Below are 18,149 nucleotides of genomic sequence, written 5' to 3' on the forward strand. Positions count from 1 at the left end.
TGATCTACATGGACTTGAGCTTCATATAGGATGATAAGAATGGGATTGATTTGCATTCTTCTACATGCTGACCTCTAGTTGAACCAGCACCATTTGTTGAAAATGCTATCTTTTATCCATTGTATGGTTTTAGCTACTTTATCAAAGATCAAGTGACCACAAATGTGTGGGTTTGTTTCTGGGTCTTCAATTCTATTCCATTGATTTACCTGCATGTCTCTGAACCAATACCATACTGTTTTATCACTATTGCTCTGTAATACAGCTTGAGGTCAGGAATGTTGATTCCCCTAGAAGTTTCTTTATTGTTGTGGTTAGTCTTCTCTATCCTGAGTTTTTGTTATTGCAAATGAATTTGCAAATTGTTCTGCCTAACTCTATGAAGAATTGAATTAGAATTTTGGTGGGGATTGTGTTGAATCTGTAGATTGCTTTTGGCAGGGTGGCCTTTTTCTAGTGTTAATCCTGCCAATTCATGAGCATGGGAGATCTTCCCATCTTCTGACATCTTCTTCAATTTCTTCTTCAGAGACTTGAAGTTCTTGTTATACAGATCTTTCACTTGCTTGGTTAGAATCAAACCAAAGTATTTTATATGATTTGTGAGTATCATGAAAGGTGTCCTTTCCCTAATATCTTTCTCTGCCTGTTTATCTTTTGATTAGAGGGAAGCGACTGATTTGTTTGAGTTAATTTTATACCCTGCTACTTTGCTGAAGTTGTTTCTTAGGTTTAGGAGTTTCTCTGGTGGAACTTTTGGGGTCGCAAGTATACTATCATATCATCCACAAATAGTAATATTTTGATATCTTCCTTTCAACTTTTTATTCTTTTCACCTCCTTTTGTTGTCTGATTTCTCTGGCTAAGACTTCGAATACTGTATTGAATAAGTAGGGATTGAGTGGGTAGCCCTGTCTAGTCTCTAATTTTAGTGAGATTGCTTAAAGTTTTTCTTAATTTAGTTTCATGTTGTCTACTAGCTTGCTGTACATTGCTTTAACTTTGTTTAGGAATGGTCCTTAAATTCCTGGTCTTTCTAATATTTGAATCTGAAGGGGTTTTGAACTATGTCAAATACTTTCTTAGCATCTAATGAGCTGATCATGTGTTTTTTTCTTTGAGTTTATTTACATAGTGGATTACATTGATTGATTTCTATATATTGTATACACACACATATATGTATGCATATATATATTATTCATGTGGTATTTTTTCCCTGTAAATTTGAAAAACAGAGGGATTTTAATAGCAGAAGATTGTCTTTTTTTGTCATCTAGGTGTTGAAAAAAGAATTGTCCTTTCTGGAAACTCTTTATTCCTACTATGGTTTTGGGACTACCTTCTACAGAAGAAATTATGTGTAGATATTCTGCATGCATTTTACACTTTGTACATATAAAAGTAAAAATGGGCACTCTTAATATTGGTCATTAATGATCACAATCTGAATAGTATCTGGAACATAGCGTCCTGATTGGATCACAAGAAAAATACACTTTATTCAGGCCTGTGCTGCATACTGGTTTTCTGTACTTAAACAGAGGTCTCTAACATAGTCAGCACTAACTTGAGTCAGGAAGTAGCAGGGGCATTGGGTGTTGCAGTTGAAAGATGGTTTTAGGGATGGGAAAATGAGAAAAGAGGAAATGCAGAGTGAATTTATTCAAAACATATTATACACATCAATTAAGTTCCTAAAATAATCTGTCTGGATATTATTTTGGTTTTCTTACTATCTCTTTGAGTCACAGGAAAAATTAATATCTGTTAGAATGTTGCATGGGAAAAGGGTTGATTCCCAGGATAGTAAGTCTAACCACATGAGGAACATAGTTAATTTATAATTTAAGATACTTGCAAAGACAGCAACTTCTTCAAATCAGCTTCATAGCTAAAAAGTCTAGTTTTCTTTCTCATATTTGTTACAAATAATAATGGTGTGTATTATATTGTGCCTAGAATCAAATAGGTAAGTGTGAGATGATTTTGTCAAATACAAGTTTATTTTGACAATGTATATATCCTTTTTAACTCCAGAGGAAAAAATTCAAACAAAAAATTAGATACATCTTTAATGCTTAAATTTTGAACACTGATTAAGTGAGATTTTATACATTTATGAATATAATTATTAATTACATGGGAGACATAGAAGGTGCTCAATGGTAAAGTGATTCTATATAGTAAAGAATAATATTATGATTACTATACCTTAATTTAACTCTCAAAATATATTAAAGAAATAATCTCTTTAGGTAATATTTAAATATTTTACATATGTCAAGTCTAGGAATAGGATGTCCAAAAAGATCATTTTATATAACTGTTAAGAGAGTTAGAGGAATGATATTCATCCATTTACATTCTGTGCTACTTGTCTTAAAATTCTTCCTTTGTTTTCCATCTTGCTTTCCTGTATTAGCCTTTTCCTTAAGTTAGAGTAGATTTGTAAGTATGATACTAAAGAGCAGTATAGAGACAGTAAAATCTGCACTTGAAGCTATTTTTTTTACACACAAGTCAAAACTTTATTTGTCTACAGAAGGATTAAGTTAAGTAACAGACAAAGGTGGGCAGTTGGTCTGCACAGCACCCGGTTCACACTGTGCCCTGCAGGAGGAGTCATGCCTCCCACTGCATCACAACTTCTTACAAGCAATGAAGCTATTTCTTAATAGCATTACTACTTACTAAATTATAGATATCTTAGGAGCTCAGTTGTCATATATGAAAACATCAACTTTTCATTTTTCTTTGCAGTTTTTCTGATAAATTAAAACTAAATGAACTCTAGGGTCATAAAAGTCACAATTAATTGATTAATGCTCCATAATTATAAATTGTATTCACAACTATCGATATTTTCTTTATAGTGACTCTATTCAAAGAGAAGTTGTCAAGTGTTTTTAACCAGAAAAAAAACATGTCTCTGTTGTCTAATAGAAGCCGACAATGTTTTTTGTCTAAACCAACCACAGGTGCATTTCCATTGTAAACCAAGGTTCACCTCTACATGGATCTCAGTTTCCTAGTCTCTGCCAATCTCTACTATCTCTACTGCGAAACCACAGTGCAGATATTTTAAAATATGTACCATAATTTTCTAATTATTTTATAGTATAATTACAAGATTATAAAATATTTTAAGTAATTTACTATTTTTCTAGAATATTTACAATTCAAATGAAATTCGTGTTTGAAATGTGTTAAAGTATGTCCCTTTATCATTGTCCAGACTTACAGGTGTTAACAAATGATGATGAAGTCCCTCTCCTTCCTATATTAAGCTTCTCATTTTCATTTTCCTAATATTCACAACATATTGTGAATATAAGATAGCTCATACCAAAAACTATACTAGTTATGATATACTACTTATATAGCCAAACTTTGCATTGTTATCTGAGTATGCTTCCATGCAAATATATCATATGCTTAATATAAAAATTGTGCATGCCAGAACTTGAGCTAAAAATAATTGCTTGTTGTGGGGAGAAACTTCATAAGAAATAGTCATTTTGATGTATTAGTATTTTATCTAGTAATTTAATGATTTAGTTTTGCAAAACAATATTCTACATGTTACCCATAAAGGATAGTGATGATAGTAATGATTTGAATCCTTTAATCAATACCTACAGTTTGGAAAAAAATAAGGTATGCATGAATTCATATCTGTGCATGTGCATGCAACCACACATGGAGAGTGAGATTGAGAGAGCAAGAGGACGAGAGAGAGAGAGAGAGAGAGAGAGAGAGAGAGAGAGAGAGAGAGAGAGAGAAGAGACTCTTGTATTTTATGCAAATAAAAGTGTTAGAAGCAGGATTCATGAGACTGAAAATGAAGACTATCAAGATGAGCATTCCCCATCTTAAAGTCTGAACACAATTTATGCTTGAAGATTCATATAACTTATATTGGAAAGAAAACTCAGATTTGAACTGAATGTTTTAGATATTTTGTGAATTCATTTTATTTTTTTCATGTTGAAATTGCAAACTTCCACAGAACACAAGCCTATAAAACATACTGGAGACACCACAGCAAAACTATAGAAAAGCTTATCAGATTTGTAAGGACAAATATTATACAATTTAAAATAAGGTATATTTCCAACATATTCATAATAAAATATATATATCAGAAGGTTAGAAGACCAAATACTATGTGGTCATTTATTAATTAATAAAACATATGTAACTATAGTTTTAAAGCAATGGAATTTAAACACTTCATTGTTAAAAAAGTCTAAAATGTGTGATGTGAGAAAAGCATACATGAAACTAGGTAGGCTAAAAGCAGAAATTCTGTGTATTTGTGATTTAATATTTTCCACAGGTGAAACATGAAGGGAAACATAGAGAATGTTTCCACAGTGATGCAATTTGTGCTCATAGGATTTTCTGACTTTCCCAACCTCCAAGGGTTTCTACATGCAGTGTTTTCTGTAGTTTATATAATTATCCTGGTTGGAAATTTCCTCATAATACTAACAACCAGTATGGACCCTGCATTACAGAAACCCATGTATTTTTTCCTGGCAAACTTTTCCTCTCTGGAAATCTGTTATGTATCAGTTACTGTCCCAAGGATTCTCTTCAACCTTGAGAAACAGGACAGAAGCATTTCACTGATGTCCTGTGCCACACAGCTGTGCTTCTTCCTTATTTTTGGAACTACTGAATGTTTGCTGCTGACTGTGATGTCGTATGACCGCTATGTGGCCATCTGCAACCCTCTGCATTATCCACTGGTCATGAACCCAAAAAGGTGCACACAGATGGTGGCAGTCTCCTGGCTGGGAGGTATCCCAGTCCAGATAGGACAAACTTATCAGATATTCTCTATGCCTTTTTGTAATTCGAATCAAATAGACCATTTCTTTTGTGACATACCACCAATTCTCAAGCTGGCTTGTGGAGACACTTCTGTACACGAACTGTCTGTTTATTTGGTTGTTTCCATGGTAGTTGCTTTCCTCTTCATATTGGTGCTTACATCCTACAGCAAAATCATTGCCACCATCCTGGGCTTGCCAACAACCAAAGGGTGGGCAAAAGCCTTCTCCACATGTTCTTCGTACCTGCTGGTGGTGGTGTTGTTTTATGGATCTGCTACAGTTACCTATTTGAGACCAAAGTCCAGGCATTCTCCTGGAACTGACAAAGTGTTCTCTCTGTTCTATGCAATTGTGATTTCTATGTTAAATCCGCTAATATACAGCCTTAGAAACAAGGAAGTGACTGCTGCTATGAGAAAGTTAATATTCCAAATTAGGGACTTGTGTAGGCATAGAAGTTTATTATTTTTCTAATCTATGGATTACTTTCTTGTTATGAACTATTTTATCCCCAAATTGTAAAGGCAATAATGTTTATTTTGTAATAACACAAATATTTCTGTGCAGTTTATTCTGTTTATACTGTGTTACACATGATCAACCACCTTCAATGATCCATCTTTCAAAAACATATACTTATTTTAAGAGAATTTTAATAATTTCCATTGTCATTTAAATATATTGGTAGACTTTAAATTCAATATACATATCTTAAGGTTAATACTTAATTATTTCCCCAAGCCTTCATACTATATTCTGACTATCTTCTATGATCATGAAGTATATAGAGCAATAATCACCAATAGAAAAAGTATAATAAATGCTCATTGAGTAGGACAATAAGTAGTGAATGAATTCAAAATGAGTCTTTCTGGACCCTACTAAAATTTTTAAAACAAAAATCCAAATTAACTCAGTTCCTACTTGAGTTTAGTAATATAAGTTATTCTGATTACCTGATATATAATTGCAAAATAATACTAAAGGGAAAGCTGAGAGTTATGTCCTTTCCCCTAATTAGATTGCAATGACACGGTAGTATCACAGAGCACTATAAACATCCTCAATGTTTTAAGCGTTTTTCATCTTTTTACGGCAACCCTAGATTTACTGTAAGGTTCTGGTGATGTTGTTGTTACTTTTTAAACTCCAATTCAAATATATGTCCCTCTGCCACCTTATATCTCACAAAAATAATTTCTATGAATTTAAATATGTATGAGTAATTTCAAGATTTCCTTAAGTCCAAAGAGTTAGATCGTGCGTCTGCATATATGTGCTTTCATGATTTTAACCCTGACTCAGGATACTAAAATTATTCAGCCTTCGAACTAATTTCCATGAGCCTCAGTCTGCACCTGTACATTTTCATCTGTCCATATTTCCAAAGCCACATATTGTTTTAGCGGAGACTTTGTCTTTTTCTGTATGGGTGATGCAATTGCTAAGTTGTTCCTGTTCAGTTTATGACCACCTATGTGTACTCAGACTGAATTCCACTTAGTGGCTGAAGAACAACATGAAAATAAAATGATATACTTGGGAAGAACAGTGTTAGCAATATAGGACAAGTAAGACTGGATAATGGAAGTAATATGGTCACAAAATACTGCTAAATGTTTAAAATTGGTGAAAGCTACTGATAAGAAATTAACTCATTTAAACAAATTTTTTAAACAAATGTTTAAATTAGTACTTATATTTGTATTTCTGCTTCATAAGGAAGGCAACCTACCTTTTCAAATATATGTTAATACATGAATTGAATAAACTCTTGAGCAATATCAGGAAAACATGATAATATACGCAGTTTAATACCTCAAATTGGCAAAATACTAAATCTTTTTTTCCCATCTTTATTACCTTGGGTATTTCTCATTTACATTTCAATTGTTATTCCCTTTCCCAGTTTCCAGGCCAACATCCCTGTAACCCCTACCCCTCCCCTTCTTTATAGGTGTTTCCCTCCCCATCCTCCCCCAATTACCGCCCTCTCCGCAACAATCATGTTCACTGGGGATTCAGTCTTGGCAGGACCAAGGGCTTCCCCTTCCACTGGTGCTCTTAGTAGGCTATTCATTGTTACCTATGAGGTTGGAGCCCAGGGTCAGTCCATGTTTAGACTTTGGGTAGGGGCTTACTCTGACTTATTCTGGCTGTGTCTCTCAGGAGAGATCTACATCCAGTTACTGTCAGCCTGCACTTCTTTGCTTCATCCATCTTGTCTAATTGGATGTCTGTATATGTATGGGCCACATGTGGGGCAGGCTTTGAATGGGTGTCCTTCTGCCTGTGTTTTAAACTTGGCCAACTTATACCCTGCCAAGGTTATTGTTGTTCCCCTTTTAAAGAAGGAGTGAAAAATTCGCATTTTGGTTAACCTTCTTGATTTTCATGTATTTTGTGTATCTAGGGTAATTCGAGCATTTGGGATAATATCCACTTATCAATGAGTGCATACCATGTGTGTTTTTCTGTGATTCGGTTACCTCACTCAGGATGATATTTTCCGGTTCCATCCATTTGCCTATGAATTTCATAAAGTCATTGTTTTTGATAGCTCAGTAATATTCCATTGTGCAAATGTACCACATTTTCTGCATCCCTTCCTCTGTTGAAGGGCATCTGAGTTCTTTCCAGTTTCTGGCTATTATAAATAAGGCTGCTATGAACATAGTGGAGCATGTGCCTTTGTTATATGTTGGGGCATCTTTTGGGTATATGCCCAAGAGAGGTATAGCTAGGTATTCAGGTAGTTGAATGTTCAACTTTCTGAGGAACCTCCAGACTGCTTTCCAGAATGGTTGTACCAGTTTGCAATCCCCCCAACAATGGAGGAGTGTTCCTCTTTCTCCACATCCTCGCCAGCATCTGCTGTCACCTGACTTTTTGATCTTAGCTATTCTCACTGGTGTAAGGTGGAATCTCAGGGTCGTTTTGATTTGCATTTCCCTTATGACTATAGATGTTGAACATTTCTTTAGGTGTTTCTCAGCCATTTGGCATTCGTCAGCTGTGAATTCTTTGTTTACACTGAATCCCATATTTTAATAGGGTAATTTGTCTCCCTGCAGTCTAACTTCTTGATTTCATTGTATATTTTGGATATAAGCCCTCTATCAGTTGTAGGATTGGTAAAGATCCATTCCCAATCTGTTGGTTGCCGTTTTGTCCTAACCACAGTGTCCTTTGCCTTACAGAAGCTTTGCAGTTTTATGAGATCCCATTTGTCAATTCTTGATCTTAGAGCATAAGCCATTGGTGTTTTGTTCAGGAAATTTTTTCCAGTGCCCATGTGTTCCAGATGCTTCCCTAGTTTTTCTTCTATTAGTTTGAGTGTGTCTGGTTTGATGTGGAAGTCCTTGATCCACTTGGACTTAAGCTTTGTACAGGGTGATAAGCATGGATCGATCTGCATTCTTCTACATGTTGCCCTGCAGTTGAACCAGCACCATTTGCTGAAAATGCTATCTTTTTTCCATTGGATGGTTTTGGCTCCTTTGTCAAAAATCAAGTGACCATAGGTGTGTGGGTTCATTTCTGGGTCTTCAATTCTATTCCACTCGTCTATCTGTCTGTCTCTGTACCAATATCATGCAGGTTTTTTTTTTTAATCACTATTGCTCTGTAATACTGCTTGAGTTCAGGGACAGTGATACCCCCGAAAGTCGTTTTATTGTTGAGGATAGTTTTAGCTATTCTGGGTTTTTTGTTATTCCAGATGAATTTGCAAATTATTCTGTCTAACTTTCTAAGAATTAGATTGGTATTTTGATGGGGATTGCATTGAATCTGTAGATCGCTTTTGGTAAAACGGCCATTTTTACTATATTAATCGTGCCAATCCATAAGCATGGGAGATCTTTCCATCTTCTGAGATCTTCTTCAATTTCTTTCTTCAGAGCCTTGAAGTTCTTATACAGATCTTTCACTTGCTTGGTTAAAGTCACACCGAGGTATGTTATATTATTTGGGACTATTATGAAGAGTGTCGTTTCCCTAATTTCTTTTTCGGCTTGTTTCTCTTTTGTATAGAGGAAGGCAACTGATTTATTTGAGTTAATTTTATACCCAGCCACTTTGCTAAAAATATTAATCAGCTTTAGTAGTTCTCTGATGGGACTTTTGGGATCACTTAAATATACTATCATATCAGCTGCAAATAGTGATATTTTGAATTCTTCTTTTCCAATCTGTATTCTTTTGATCTCTTTTTGCTGTCTGATTGCTCTGGCTAGAATATCAAGAATTTTATTGAATAAGTAGGGAGAGAGTGGGCAGCCTTGTCTAGTCCCTAATTTTAGTGGGATTGCTTCAAGTTTCTCTCCATTTAGTTTAATGTTAGCTATGATTTGCTGTATATGGCTTTTACTATGTTTAGGTATGGGCCTTGAATTCCTATTCTTTCCAGGACTTTTATCATGAAGGGGTGTTGAATTTTGTCAAATGCTTTCTCAGCATCTAATGAAATGATCATGTGGTTTTGTTCTTTCAGTTTATTTATATAATGGATCACGTTAATGGTTTTCTGTATATTAAACCATCCCTGCATGCCTGTAATGAAGCCTACTTGATCATGGTGGATGATTGTTTTAATGTGCTCTTGGATTCAGTTTGCCAGAATTATATTGAGTATTTTTGCATCGATATTCATAAGGGAAATTTGGTTTGAAGTTCTCTTTCTTTGTTGGGTCTTTGTGTGGTTTAGGTAAAAGAGTCATTGTGGCTTCATAGAAGAAATTTGGTAGTGCTACATCTGTTTCAATTTTGTGGAATAGTTTGGATAGTATTGGTATGAGGTCTTATATGAAGGTCTGATAGAATTCTGCACTGAACCCATCTGAACCTGGGCTCTTTTTGGTTGGGAAACCTTTAATGACTGCTTCTATTTCCTTAGGAGTTATGGGGTTGTTTATCTGGTTTATCTGTTCCTGATTTAACTTCTGTACTTGGTATCTGTGTAGGAAATTATCCATTTCCTGTAGATTTTCAAGTTTTGTTGAATGTAGGCTTTTGTAGTAGGATCTGATGATCTTTTGAATTTCCTCTGATTCTGTAGTTATGTCTCCCTTTTCATTTCTGACTTTGTGAATTTGGACACACAATTTGAATCTGTGTCCTCTTTTTAGTCTGGCTAAGGGTTTATCTATCTTGTTGATTTTCTCAAAGAACCAACTTTTGGTTCTGTTGATTTTGTATAGTCCTTTTTGTTTCTACTTGGTTGATTTCAGCTCTGAGTTTGATTATTTCATGCCTTCTACTCCTCCCGGGTGTATTTGATTCTTTTTGTTCTAGAGCTTTTAGGTGTGCTGTCAAGCTGTTGACACATGCTCTCTCCTGTTTCTTTCTGCAAGCACTCAGAGCTACGAGTTTTCCACTTAGCACAGCTTTCATTGTGTCCCATAAGTTTGGGTATGTTGTACTTTCATTTTCATTAAATTTTAAGAAGTCTTTAAATTCTTTCTTTATTTCTTTCTTGACCCGGTTATCACTGAATAGAGCATTGTTCAATTTCCATGTATATGTGGGCATTCTCTTATTGTTGTTGTTGAAGACCAGCTTTAGACCCTGGTTGTCTGATATGACATATAGTATTATTTCTATCTTTCTGTATCTATAGAGGCCTGTTTTATGACCAATTATATGGTCAATTTTGAATAAAGTACCATGAGGAGCTGAGAAGAAGGTATATCCTTTTGTTTTAGGCTATTATGTTTTATAAATATCTGTTAAGTCCATTTGGTTCATGACTTCTCTTAGTCTGTCTATGTCTCTGTTTAATTTCTGTTTCCATGATCAGTCCATTGATGAGAGTGGTGTGTTGAAATCTCCTACTATTATTGTGTGAGGTTCAATGTGTGCTTTGAGCTTCAGTAAAGTTTCTTTTATGTATGTCGTTATCCTTGTATTTGGAGCATAGATATTTAGGATTGAGAGTTCATCTTGCTTGATTTTTCCTTTGATGAATATGAAGTGTCCTTCCTTATCTTTTTTGATGACCTTTAGTTGAAAGTTGATTTTATTCGATATTAGAATGGCTATTCCAGGTTGCTTCTTCCGACCATTTGCTTGTAAAGTTGTTTTTGAGCCTTTCAATCTGAGGTAGTGTCTATCTTTGTCCCTGAGGTGTGTTTCCTGTATGCAGCAGAATGCAGGGTCCTCATTGCGTATCCAGTTTATTAATCTATGGCTTTTTATAGGGAGCTGTGACCATCGATGTTGAGAGATATTAAGGAATAGTGATTATTTGGATTTGGGTGCAGGGAGCTTTTGACTGGGTCCCTTCAGGTCTGGACGGTGTCTGGACTGCAGCTGACCTGCCATTTGAGTGCCCCTATCTTCCCATTCCCAGAGGCCCTATACTGTTTCCTCTTGGGCCAGGGATGTGGGCAGGGGTGGGCAGTATTGCTGGTCTCTCCTGCTCTGCAGTCTCAGGAGTGTCCACCTGATTGAGTCGTAAGCTCTCTCTCCCAAGGGGTTTGGGAGCAGGGAATGTAGGCTGGGATCAGCGAGGTTGGGGCTCCAGCTAATAACCGAAGTGTCAGGTCCCAGAGGAATTTTGCCTCTGTGTGTCCTGAGTCCAGCAGACAGGTCACTTGGAGCAGAAATGTTGTTCTTACCTGTGGTCGTGTGGCTGAAGTTGCTCCTGGGGGCATGCTCTTGAGCTCTCTGTGAGGACAATAACCAGTAGGACCTGCACAGACTCCCCCCTACCCCACGCCTCTGTGCACTGTGGTCCCAGATGGCATGAGGTGTTTTCTTCTGGAGTCAGAAATGTGGGCAGAGTGTAGTCTCTTCTGGCTTCCCAGGTGTCTCTGCCCTTCTGAAGGTTTTCCTCCCCTTCCCAAAATACTAAATCTTAAAGCTTAACATCTAAAGTCAAGAAAATAATTTTGTAAAAATATATGAGGTATATTACCTAAGGTTAATCAGTTCAATAGAGGAAATTATTTCACATGATTTCTTCAAAACTTAGATATTAGATGCTGATGATAACACTTTTCAAAGAATGGAAAGTGCTAGAAAATTCATTATCTAACAAGGTGAATGTTAATATAATATCATTTACCCCAAAACATTTTGATAAAAATGGGACCATAAAATAAATGAGCATGTAAAATATTTAAGTTTATACTTTACCCAAAATGACTTAAAAGTGTCATAAAAATATATAAAATATGACTTCCATTTTTGGACTCTAGTATCCATGTAACTCCTATTAGTGTAATCTTAAAATATATTTTAGCAGCTATACCTAAGGGAAAATAAGTCACATATGATAGAACTCAAAATTAGAAAAATATACAAATTTGCATATTGATAACTTTCAATGTGTATATAGAATATAGAATGACTATTTTTCTCCTTATCAACAATTTAGTACTTTACATAAAATATTCCTTAGCCTATATCAAGCATCTGAATCCTTTGTGTAACTCAGCTGTGTTATATATGGTTATTTCGACATAAATGTTATGCATATTCATTCTATTATTAATAATAATTACAAAGTGTGATACTATCATTTTAGTTAACTTGATGTGATTATTGATTATGTACAAGGTAGAGACAGGTTTTGGAGCTTTAAATGTGAAATACAGAATGATATTAACAGCAGAAAATTGTCTTCTCTGATCTTCTGAGGATTGAACAAGAAATTGTTCTCTGAAACTTTCTTCCTGCTATGGTTTTGGGGCTAAATTCTACAGAAGAAATTATGTATAGATATTCTGAATACTTTTTAATGTTTGTACATTTAAAAGGCATAATTGGCCTTGCTAATTACCATCCGTTACTCTTCCTCAACTTTGAAGTGTGGGGAATATGGATCCCTGGCAGACAAGGAGAAGAAAAAGTTCAGTAGAAGATCACATATCTGCCTGAACAATCCTAGACTCTGATATTTCTTCTTTTTTCAGTGATGAAAAATTCTTTTCATACTAATGCACTGCTGTTTTGTTACCATTTTAAAGTATATTCTACTTAATTCATAAATTGTGTGATGTCATGATATGTTTATATTTTCAAATGTCACAGTACTTGAAGATTGCAAAAATGTAGAAGCTAAAAATCAGATAGATTATTCATTCAACTATTCAAGCATTATCTCAGGAACTCATTTTTGTATTAGATGCTAATTAATACAAACTCCCATGGATGGAATCATGCAATAAATAAGAGAATGTATAGTATTTGGTACTAAATGAGTTATCTATATCACACATACTCTTCTCAAGGTTAAGGGGGCTTTGTGGAAGAGGGAGATGAGACTGTAGGAGCTAGAACAAGTTGACATCTGAACAAAATCAATATTTTCTGGACATAACAGGACTGCCACATGTGGGAACTCATAGCAACTAGGAGAGCATGCATTTGACTTCCAAAGTGTAAAGTCAACCTAAATATTAGTATGGAACTGGGAGGGCTCCATGAAGCCTCACTCCTATTTGACTGAGATGCTATCACCATTTGGTGACTGCTGTGTGGAAGACGAATACATTTTATTCAGGAATGTGGTGCATAATGATCTTCTCAGGGAGAGACCCACATATATACATGTGGTACTAAATTGAGAAGTGGCATTGGGTGTTGAAAGTGAAAGGTAGTTGTACAGATGGGAAAAAAATCAGAAAAGAGGGAATGCAGAGTGAATTTGATCAAAACACATTTTACACATTAAGTTCTTAAAATAGCCTATCTATGTATTATTTTAGTTGTTTCCATCTCTTTGAGTGACAGGCAGAATTAATATCTTAGAATGCTACTTGGGACACAGTTGATCCCCAGGGTAGCAACCCTTAGAACTTAAGGAATATACTTGGTTTATAATCTGAGACATTTGAGAGGGAGTTAACAATTGTTTCAAATAAACTACCTAAGTTGAAAAGTACATTTTTCTCATTTTTCTTATTTTTGGTGCAAGCAATAATGGTAAGTAATATAATAAGCCTAAGTCAAATAGGGACATTTGAAATGATTTTGTTAAATACAAGTTTATTTGTACAAGTATGCACCATATTAATACCACAATGCATAATTTAATAACAAAGAATAAGGTAAGTCTTTAATGTTTAAATTTCAAGCACTGATTAAGGTATATTTATACATTTCTAGATATAATTATTAAGTAACCACATGAAAGAAATAGAACATGCTCAATTGCAAAGTAGTCCTATACAGTAAAGATTATCATCACTACCAATGTCTTCATTTAACTTTCAAAATGTATTAATGAAATGATCTCTTTAGGAGATACTCAAATATTTTACATGTCAAGTCTAGAGACAGGATGTCCATAAAGATCAATTTTATACAAGTGTGCAGGAAGTGATAAGAAGGATATTATTAATCAACTTATATCCTATCTGTATTGCATTCAAGGGCTTTCTTTGTTTTCCATCTAGTTTTCTGTATAAGCATTTTCCTTATATTTTAATACATCTGTAAGTGGTTAAGCTGCAAAACAACAATATGGAGATAGTACAATCTGAACTTAAAACTATTTCTCAGTAGCATCACTACTTATTAAATTAAAGACATTTTAGCAACTCACTTATCAGATTTCTTATGAGGGCATCTACTTATAGCTTTGCTGATGCATCCTTGCTTTTTTTCTGATAAATTAAAACTGTATGTGCTCTAGAGTAACAAAAATAGATTTGATATCTTGAGTAATACTCATGATAAATTGTCATCAAAACTATGCATATTTCCTTATGGTGACTATGTAAATAAAAAGCACTGTCAAAGATTTTTGGTAATAACACAATATAAATTGAATTCTCTGCTGCCTAATTGAAGTGGAGGTGTTTTTCTAAGCCAAACATTGTTTTATATCCATTGTCATTCTAACTTCGTTTGTACATGACCCATAGTCTCGCAGTCTCTGCCATTCTCTACCATTACCATTGTGAGAACACATTGCAGAATTTTTAAAATATGTATCATCATTTTCTAATTAAAATTATAAATCTAGAATATTTAGAAAATTTAAATAATTCACTACTTTTCTAGAATATTTTCAAAACAAAATTAAGTTCATTTTTATTATGAGTTGAAATATATTGGTTTATCATTGTCCACTTACAAGTGTGGTCTCTCCTTACAGTGAGCAACTTATTTTGATTTCCTATTTGGCACAACATAATAGGAACACATGGTAGTTAATACCAAAAAAATACATGATATACTGTGTACAAAAAAATGACATTCATAGCTGTACTCCAAAACATTGTATGAGCATGAGAACAGACAAATATATGTGATGTGTTAATGTACAAATGATCTAGGTCATAACATTTCACTTACAAATAATTGTATGTTTTGTGGGGACTCTCCATATGAAGTAGGCACTTTGATGTAATAGTATTTTGTCTAGTAATTTAACAAATTATTTTTACAAAACAATTTGTATGTGTTAAGGTTAATTATAGTGATGATTGAATTTTTCATAAATATTAAGAATAAGAAATAAAAAATTAAGATAAGAATGAATAGAAATATGTGCACAGACACACGCAGACACATAAGCACAAACACTGATAACACTGACTGGCAAATATCTGATGATAGGACAATGAGAGGGTAAATGATTTAACACAATCGAGATATGCACTCCCTAAAGTAAAGTTTAAACAAAATTTATGCCTGCTGATTTCCTCAACTTACATGGGAAGAAAAACTCAATTTTGAAATAAGTAATATTCTTTGACACTTGATACTATAGTTTTATTTTTAGTATTAAAATTCCAAAGTTTGCATAGTACACAAAACTAGAAAACACATTGGAATAACCACAGGAAAATTATAGGAAATATTTTCAGAGTTTGGAAGGACAAACGAATTATACAATATAAAATAATGTATATTTCACATGTAAATACATAATAAATGTCTCAGACTCTTAAAAGACCAAATTCTCTATGGTCATTTATTAATTTAAAAATATATTTAATTGCAGTTTTAAAGCAATGGAGTTTAAACTTTTCATTATTACAAAGGAGAAAAAATCTAATATGTGTATTCTCAGACAGTATACATAATACTAGATAGACTAAAAGCAGAAGTGGTGTATATTTTTTATTAATCACTTCATTTGTTTACAACTCAAATGATATTCCATTTCCTGATTACTCCTCTACCAGCCTCCCATCCCACATGTATGTGTGATTTAACATTTTCCACAGGTGGAATATCAAGAGCTTGAGGCCATAGACAATATTTCCACAGTGATGCAATTTGTGCTCATAGGATTTTCTGATCTTCCCAACCTCCAAGGGTCTTTATTTACAGTGTTTTCTGTAGTTTATTTAATTATCCTGATGGGTAATTTCCTTATAATAGTAATAATCAGTATGGAGCAAGCATTACAGAAACCTATGTATTTTTTTCTGGCAAACTTTTCCTCTCTGGAAATCTGTTATGTATCAGTTACTGTCCCAAGGATTCTCTTCAACATTGAAACACAGGACAGACACATTTCCTTGATGTCCTGTGCCACACAAATGTGCTTCTTCCTTATTTTTGGAACTACTGAAAGTTTGCTTCTGGCTGTTATGTCTTATGACCGCTATATCGCCATCTGCCACCCTCTGCTCTATCCTATGGTCATGAATCCATCGAAATGCACACAACTGGCAGCAGGCTCCTGGCTTGGAGGTATCCCAATCCAGGTTGGACAAACCTGTCAGATATTCTCTATGAAGTTTTGTAATTCTTACAAAATCAACCACTTCTTCTGTGACATACCACCAATTCTCAAGCTGGCTTGTGGGGACACTACAATGCATGAACTGTCTGTCTATGTGGTTGTTATGGTGGTCGCTGCTTTCCCCTTTATTCTGGTCCTTACATCCTACAGCAAAATCATTGCCACCATCCTGAGGTTGCCAACAGCCAAAGGGCGGGCCAAAGCCTTCTCCACATGTTCTTCGCACCTGCTGGTGGTGGTGTTGTTTTATGGATCTGCTACAGTTACCTATTTGAGACCAAAGTCCATGCATTCTCCTGGAACTGACAAACTGCTCTCTCTGTTCTACACTATTGTGACTCCTATGTTCAATCCACTGATATACAGCCTGAGGAACAAGGAGGTGATTTCAGCTCTTAGGAAATTATTTTTTAAAGCATATTACTAATCAATTTTGTCCTTTTGTAGTGCAAAGTGTAATGCAGTTTTAGAGAAATACATTTATTCATGCTTGTTTTGAGAATGTAATCACTCCCCACATACGTATATTTTGCACTCAGGTATTATGAAGTTTTACATTTTTTATAAAAATATGTGAAAAATCATCCATCTTCAGTGATCTATACCTATTAAAAAATTTCTCAATAAAAATTTTAATGTGTTTATCTTCTCTCTATAGAAATATATGCTAAGTGTTGAAGGTTATTGGTAATGCATTATAGGTAATGGAAAATTATTTACTTTGTATTAAAATAGTTGTAGATATTTATCTTTGGTTCTGTACTTCTAGAGCCATATTCATAAAAAATAAGTTATGATGGAATAATTCTTCTACATTTGAATGAATGAATGCATAAATATGTTAGTCTGTCATGAATTACAGTCCTAACAATATCTATGTGCTTTACAATATCCATACTATAGATAGCTATTTTGGTATAATTTAACTGCAAATGAATGATGTAGGTTACATATTTACTAATAACTTAAAGAGAAATTGACATACATACTGTCTTACTAGTAAATCCTCAGAAAACTGCACTAAATATAGAGTATTTCTACACTGTTTGAATGTCTTATTTGTGTCCATATTTCTTTTTTAATATTACATCAACACAATTCATTATCGTTCATATATTACCTACTTACACTATAAACACACTCCTATGCTTTTTAGTTATTTTTAAATTGTCACATATATATGTACATATATATATAGCATTATATAGACTGAACAAATGACATTCATACACACACACACACACACACACACACACACACACACACACACACATATATATGCATTTAAAGAAAAAGAGACCAAGGGTTAGGAAAAATAAATGAGATATATGGGATTTGGAATGAGGAAAGGGAGAAATGATAATTTCAAAATTAATTGTAAAAATATGTAAGAACTTGAATGTGAAGGCATCTGTTTGTTATTTTTCAGAACTTCCATGATCATCTCAATCTACACTGTTGCATTACTCAGTCCATACAGTCCTCAGACATTTAGCAATTGCTTGTATTTCTAATAGTTCTAAATTTTTATACTGACATTAGCAAGGGAATGAACACAAACGTAATAATAGATTCTAAAATTAGTAATTCACTG

General features: G+C 34.2%; 2 protein-coding genes across 5 annotated transcripts; both read left to right on the forward strand.

Annotated features, from left to right (window-relative positions):
- The first annotated feature begins 1,635 nt into the window (after window positions 1-1,635).
- On the forward strand, window positions 1,636-5,319 carry Or12e13b (olfactory receptor family 12 subfamily E member 13B). Of its 3 annotated transcripts, none has more exons than XM_087653679.1 (2): window positions 1,636-1,661; window positions 4,365-5,319. In XM_087653679.1, the coding sequence occupies exons 1-2, from the start codon at window positions 1,636-1,638 to the stop codon at window positions 5,317-5,319; spliced, it is 981 nt and encodes a 326-aa protein (XP_087509805.1).
- Window positions 5,320-12,586: 7,267 nt separating this feature from the next.
- Window positions 12,587-16,982, forward strand: Or12e14 (olfactory receptor family 12 subfamily E member 14). Of its 2 annotated transcripts, XM_087653708.1 has the most exons (2): window positions 12,587-12,595; window positions 16,032-16,982. In XM_087653708.1, the coding sequence occupies exons 1-2, from the start codon at window positions 12,590-12,592 to the stop codon at window positions 16,980-16,982; spliced, it is 957 nt and encodes a 318-aa protein (XP_087509834.1). In that variant the 5' UTR covers window positions 12,587-12,589. The 2 variants fall into 2 exon arrangements, with proteins under 2 accessions (XP_087509834.1, NP_001006596.1); NM_001006596.1 differs by lacking the exon at window positions 12,587-12,595 and having other exon boundaries at window positions 16,077-16,982.
- The last annotated feature ends 1,167 nt before the right edge of the window (window positions 16,983-18,149 follow it).

Source organism: Rattus norvegicus, chromosome 3 (genome assembly GCF_021556685.1).
Source record: "Rattus norvegicus strain SHRSP/BbbUtx chromosome 3, alternate assembly SHRSP_T2T, whole genome shotgun sequence".
NCBI classification, from domain to species: domain Eukaryota; kingdom Metazoa; phylum Chordata; class Mammalia; order Rodentia; family Muridae; genus Rattus; species Rattus norvegicus.

Coding starts and splice junctions, on each gene's coding strand:
- Or12e13b (XM_087653678.1), top strand. CDS start 4,222: ATGGAATTTAAACACTTCATTGTTAAAAAA. Junction 4,252..4,356: donor AACACTTCATTGTTAAAAAA/GTCTAAAATGTG, acceptor TGAAACATGAAG/GGAAACATAGAGAATGTTTC.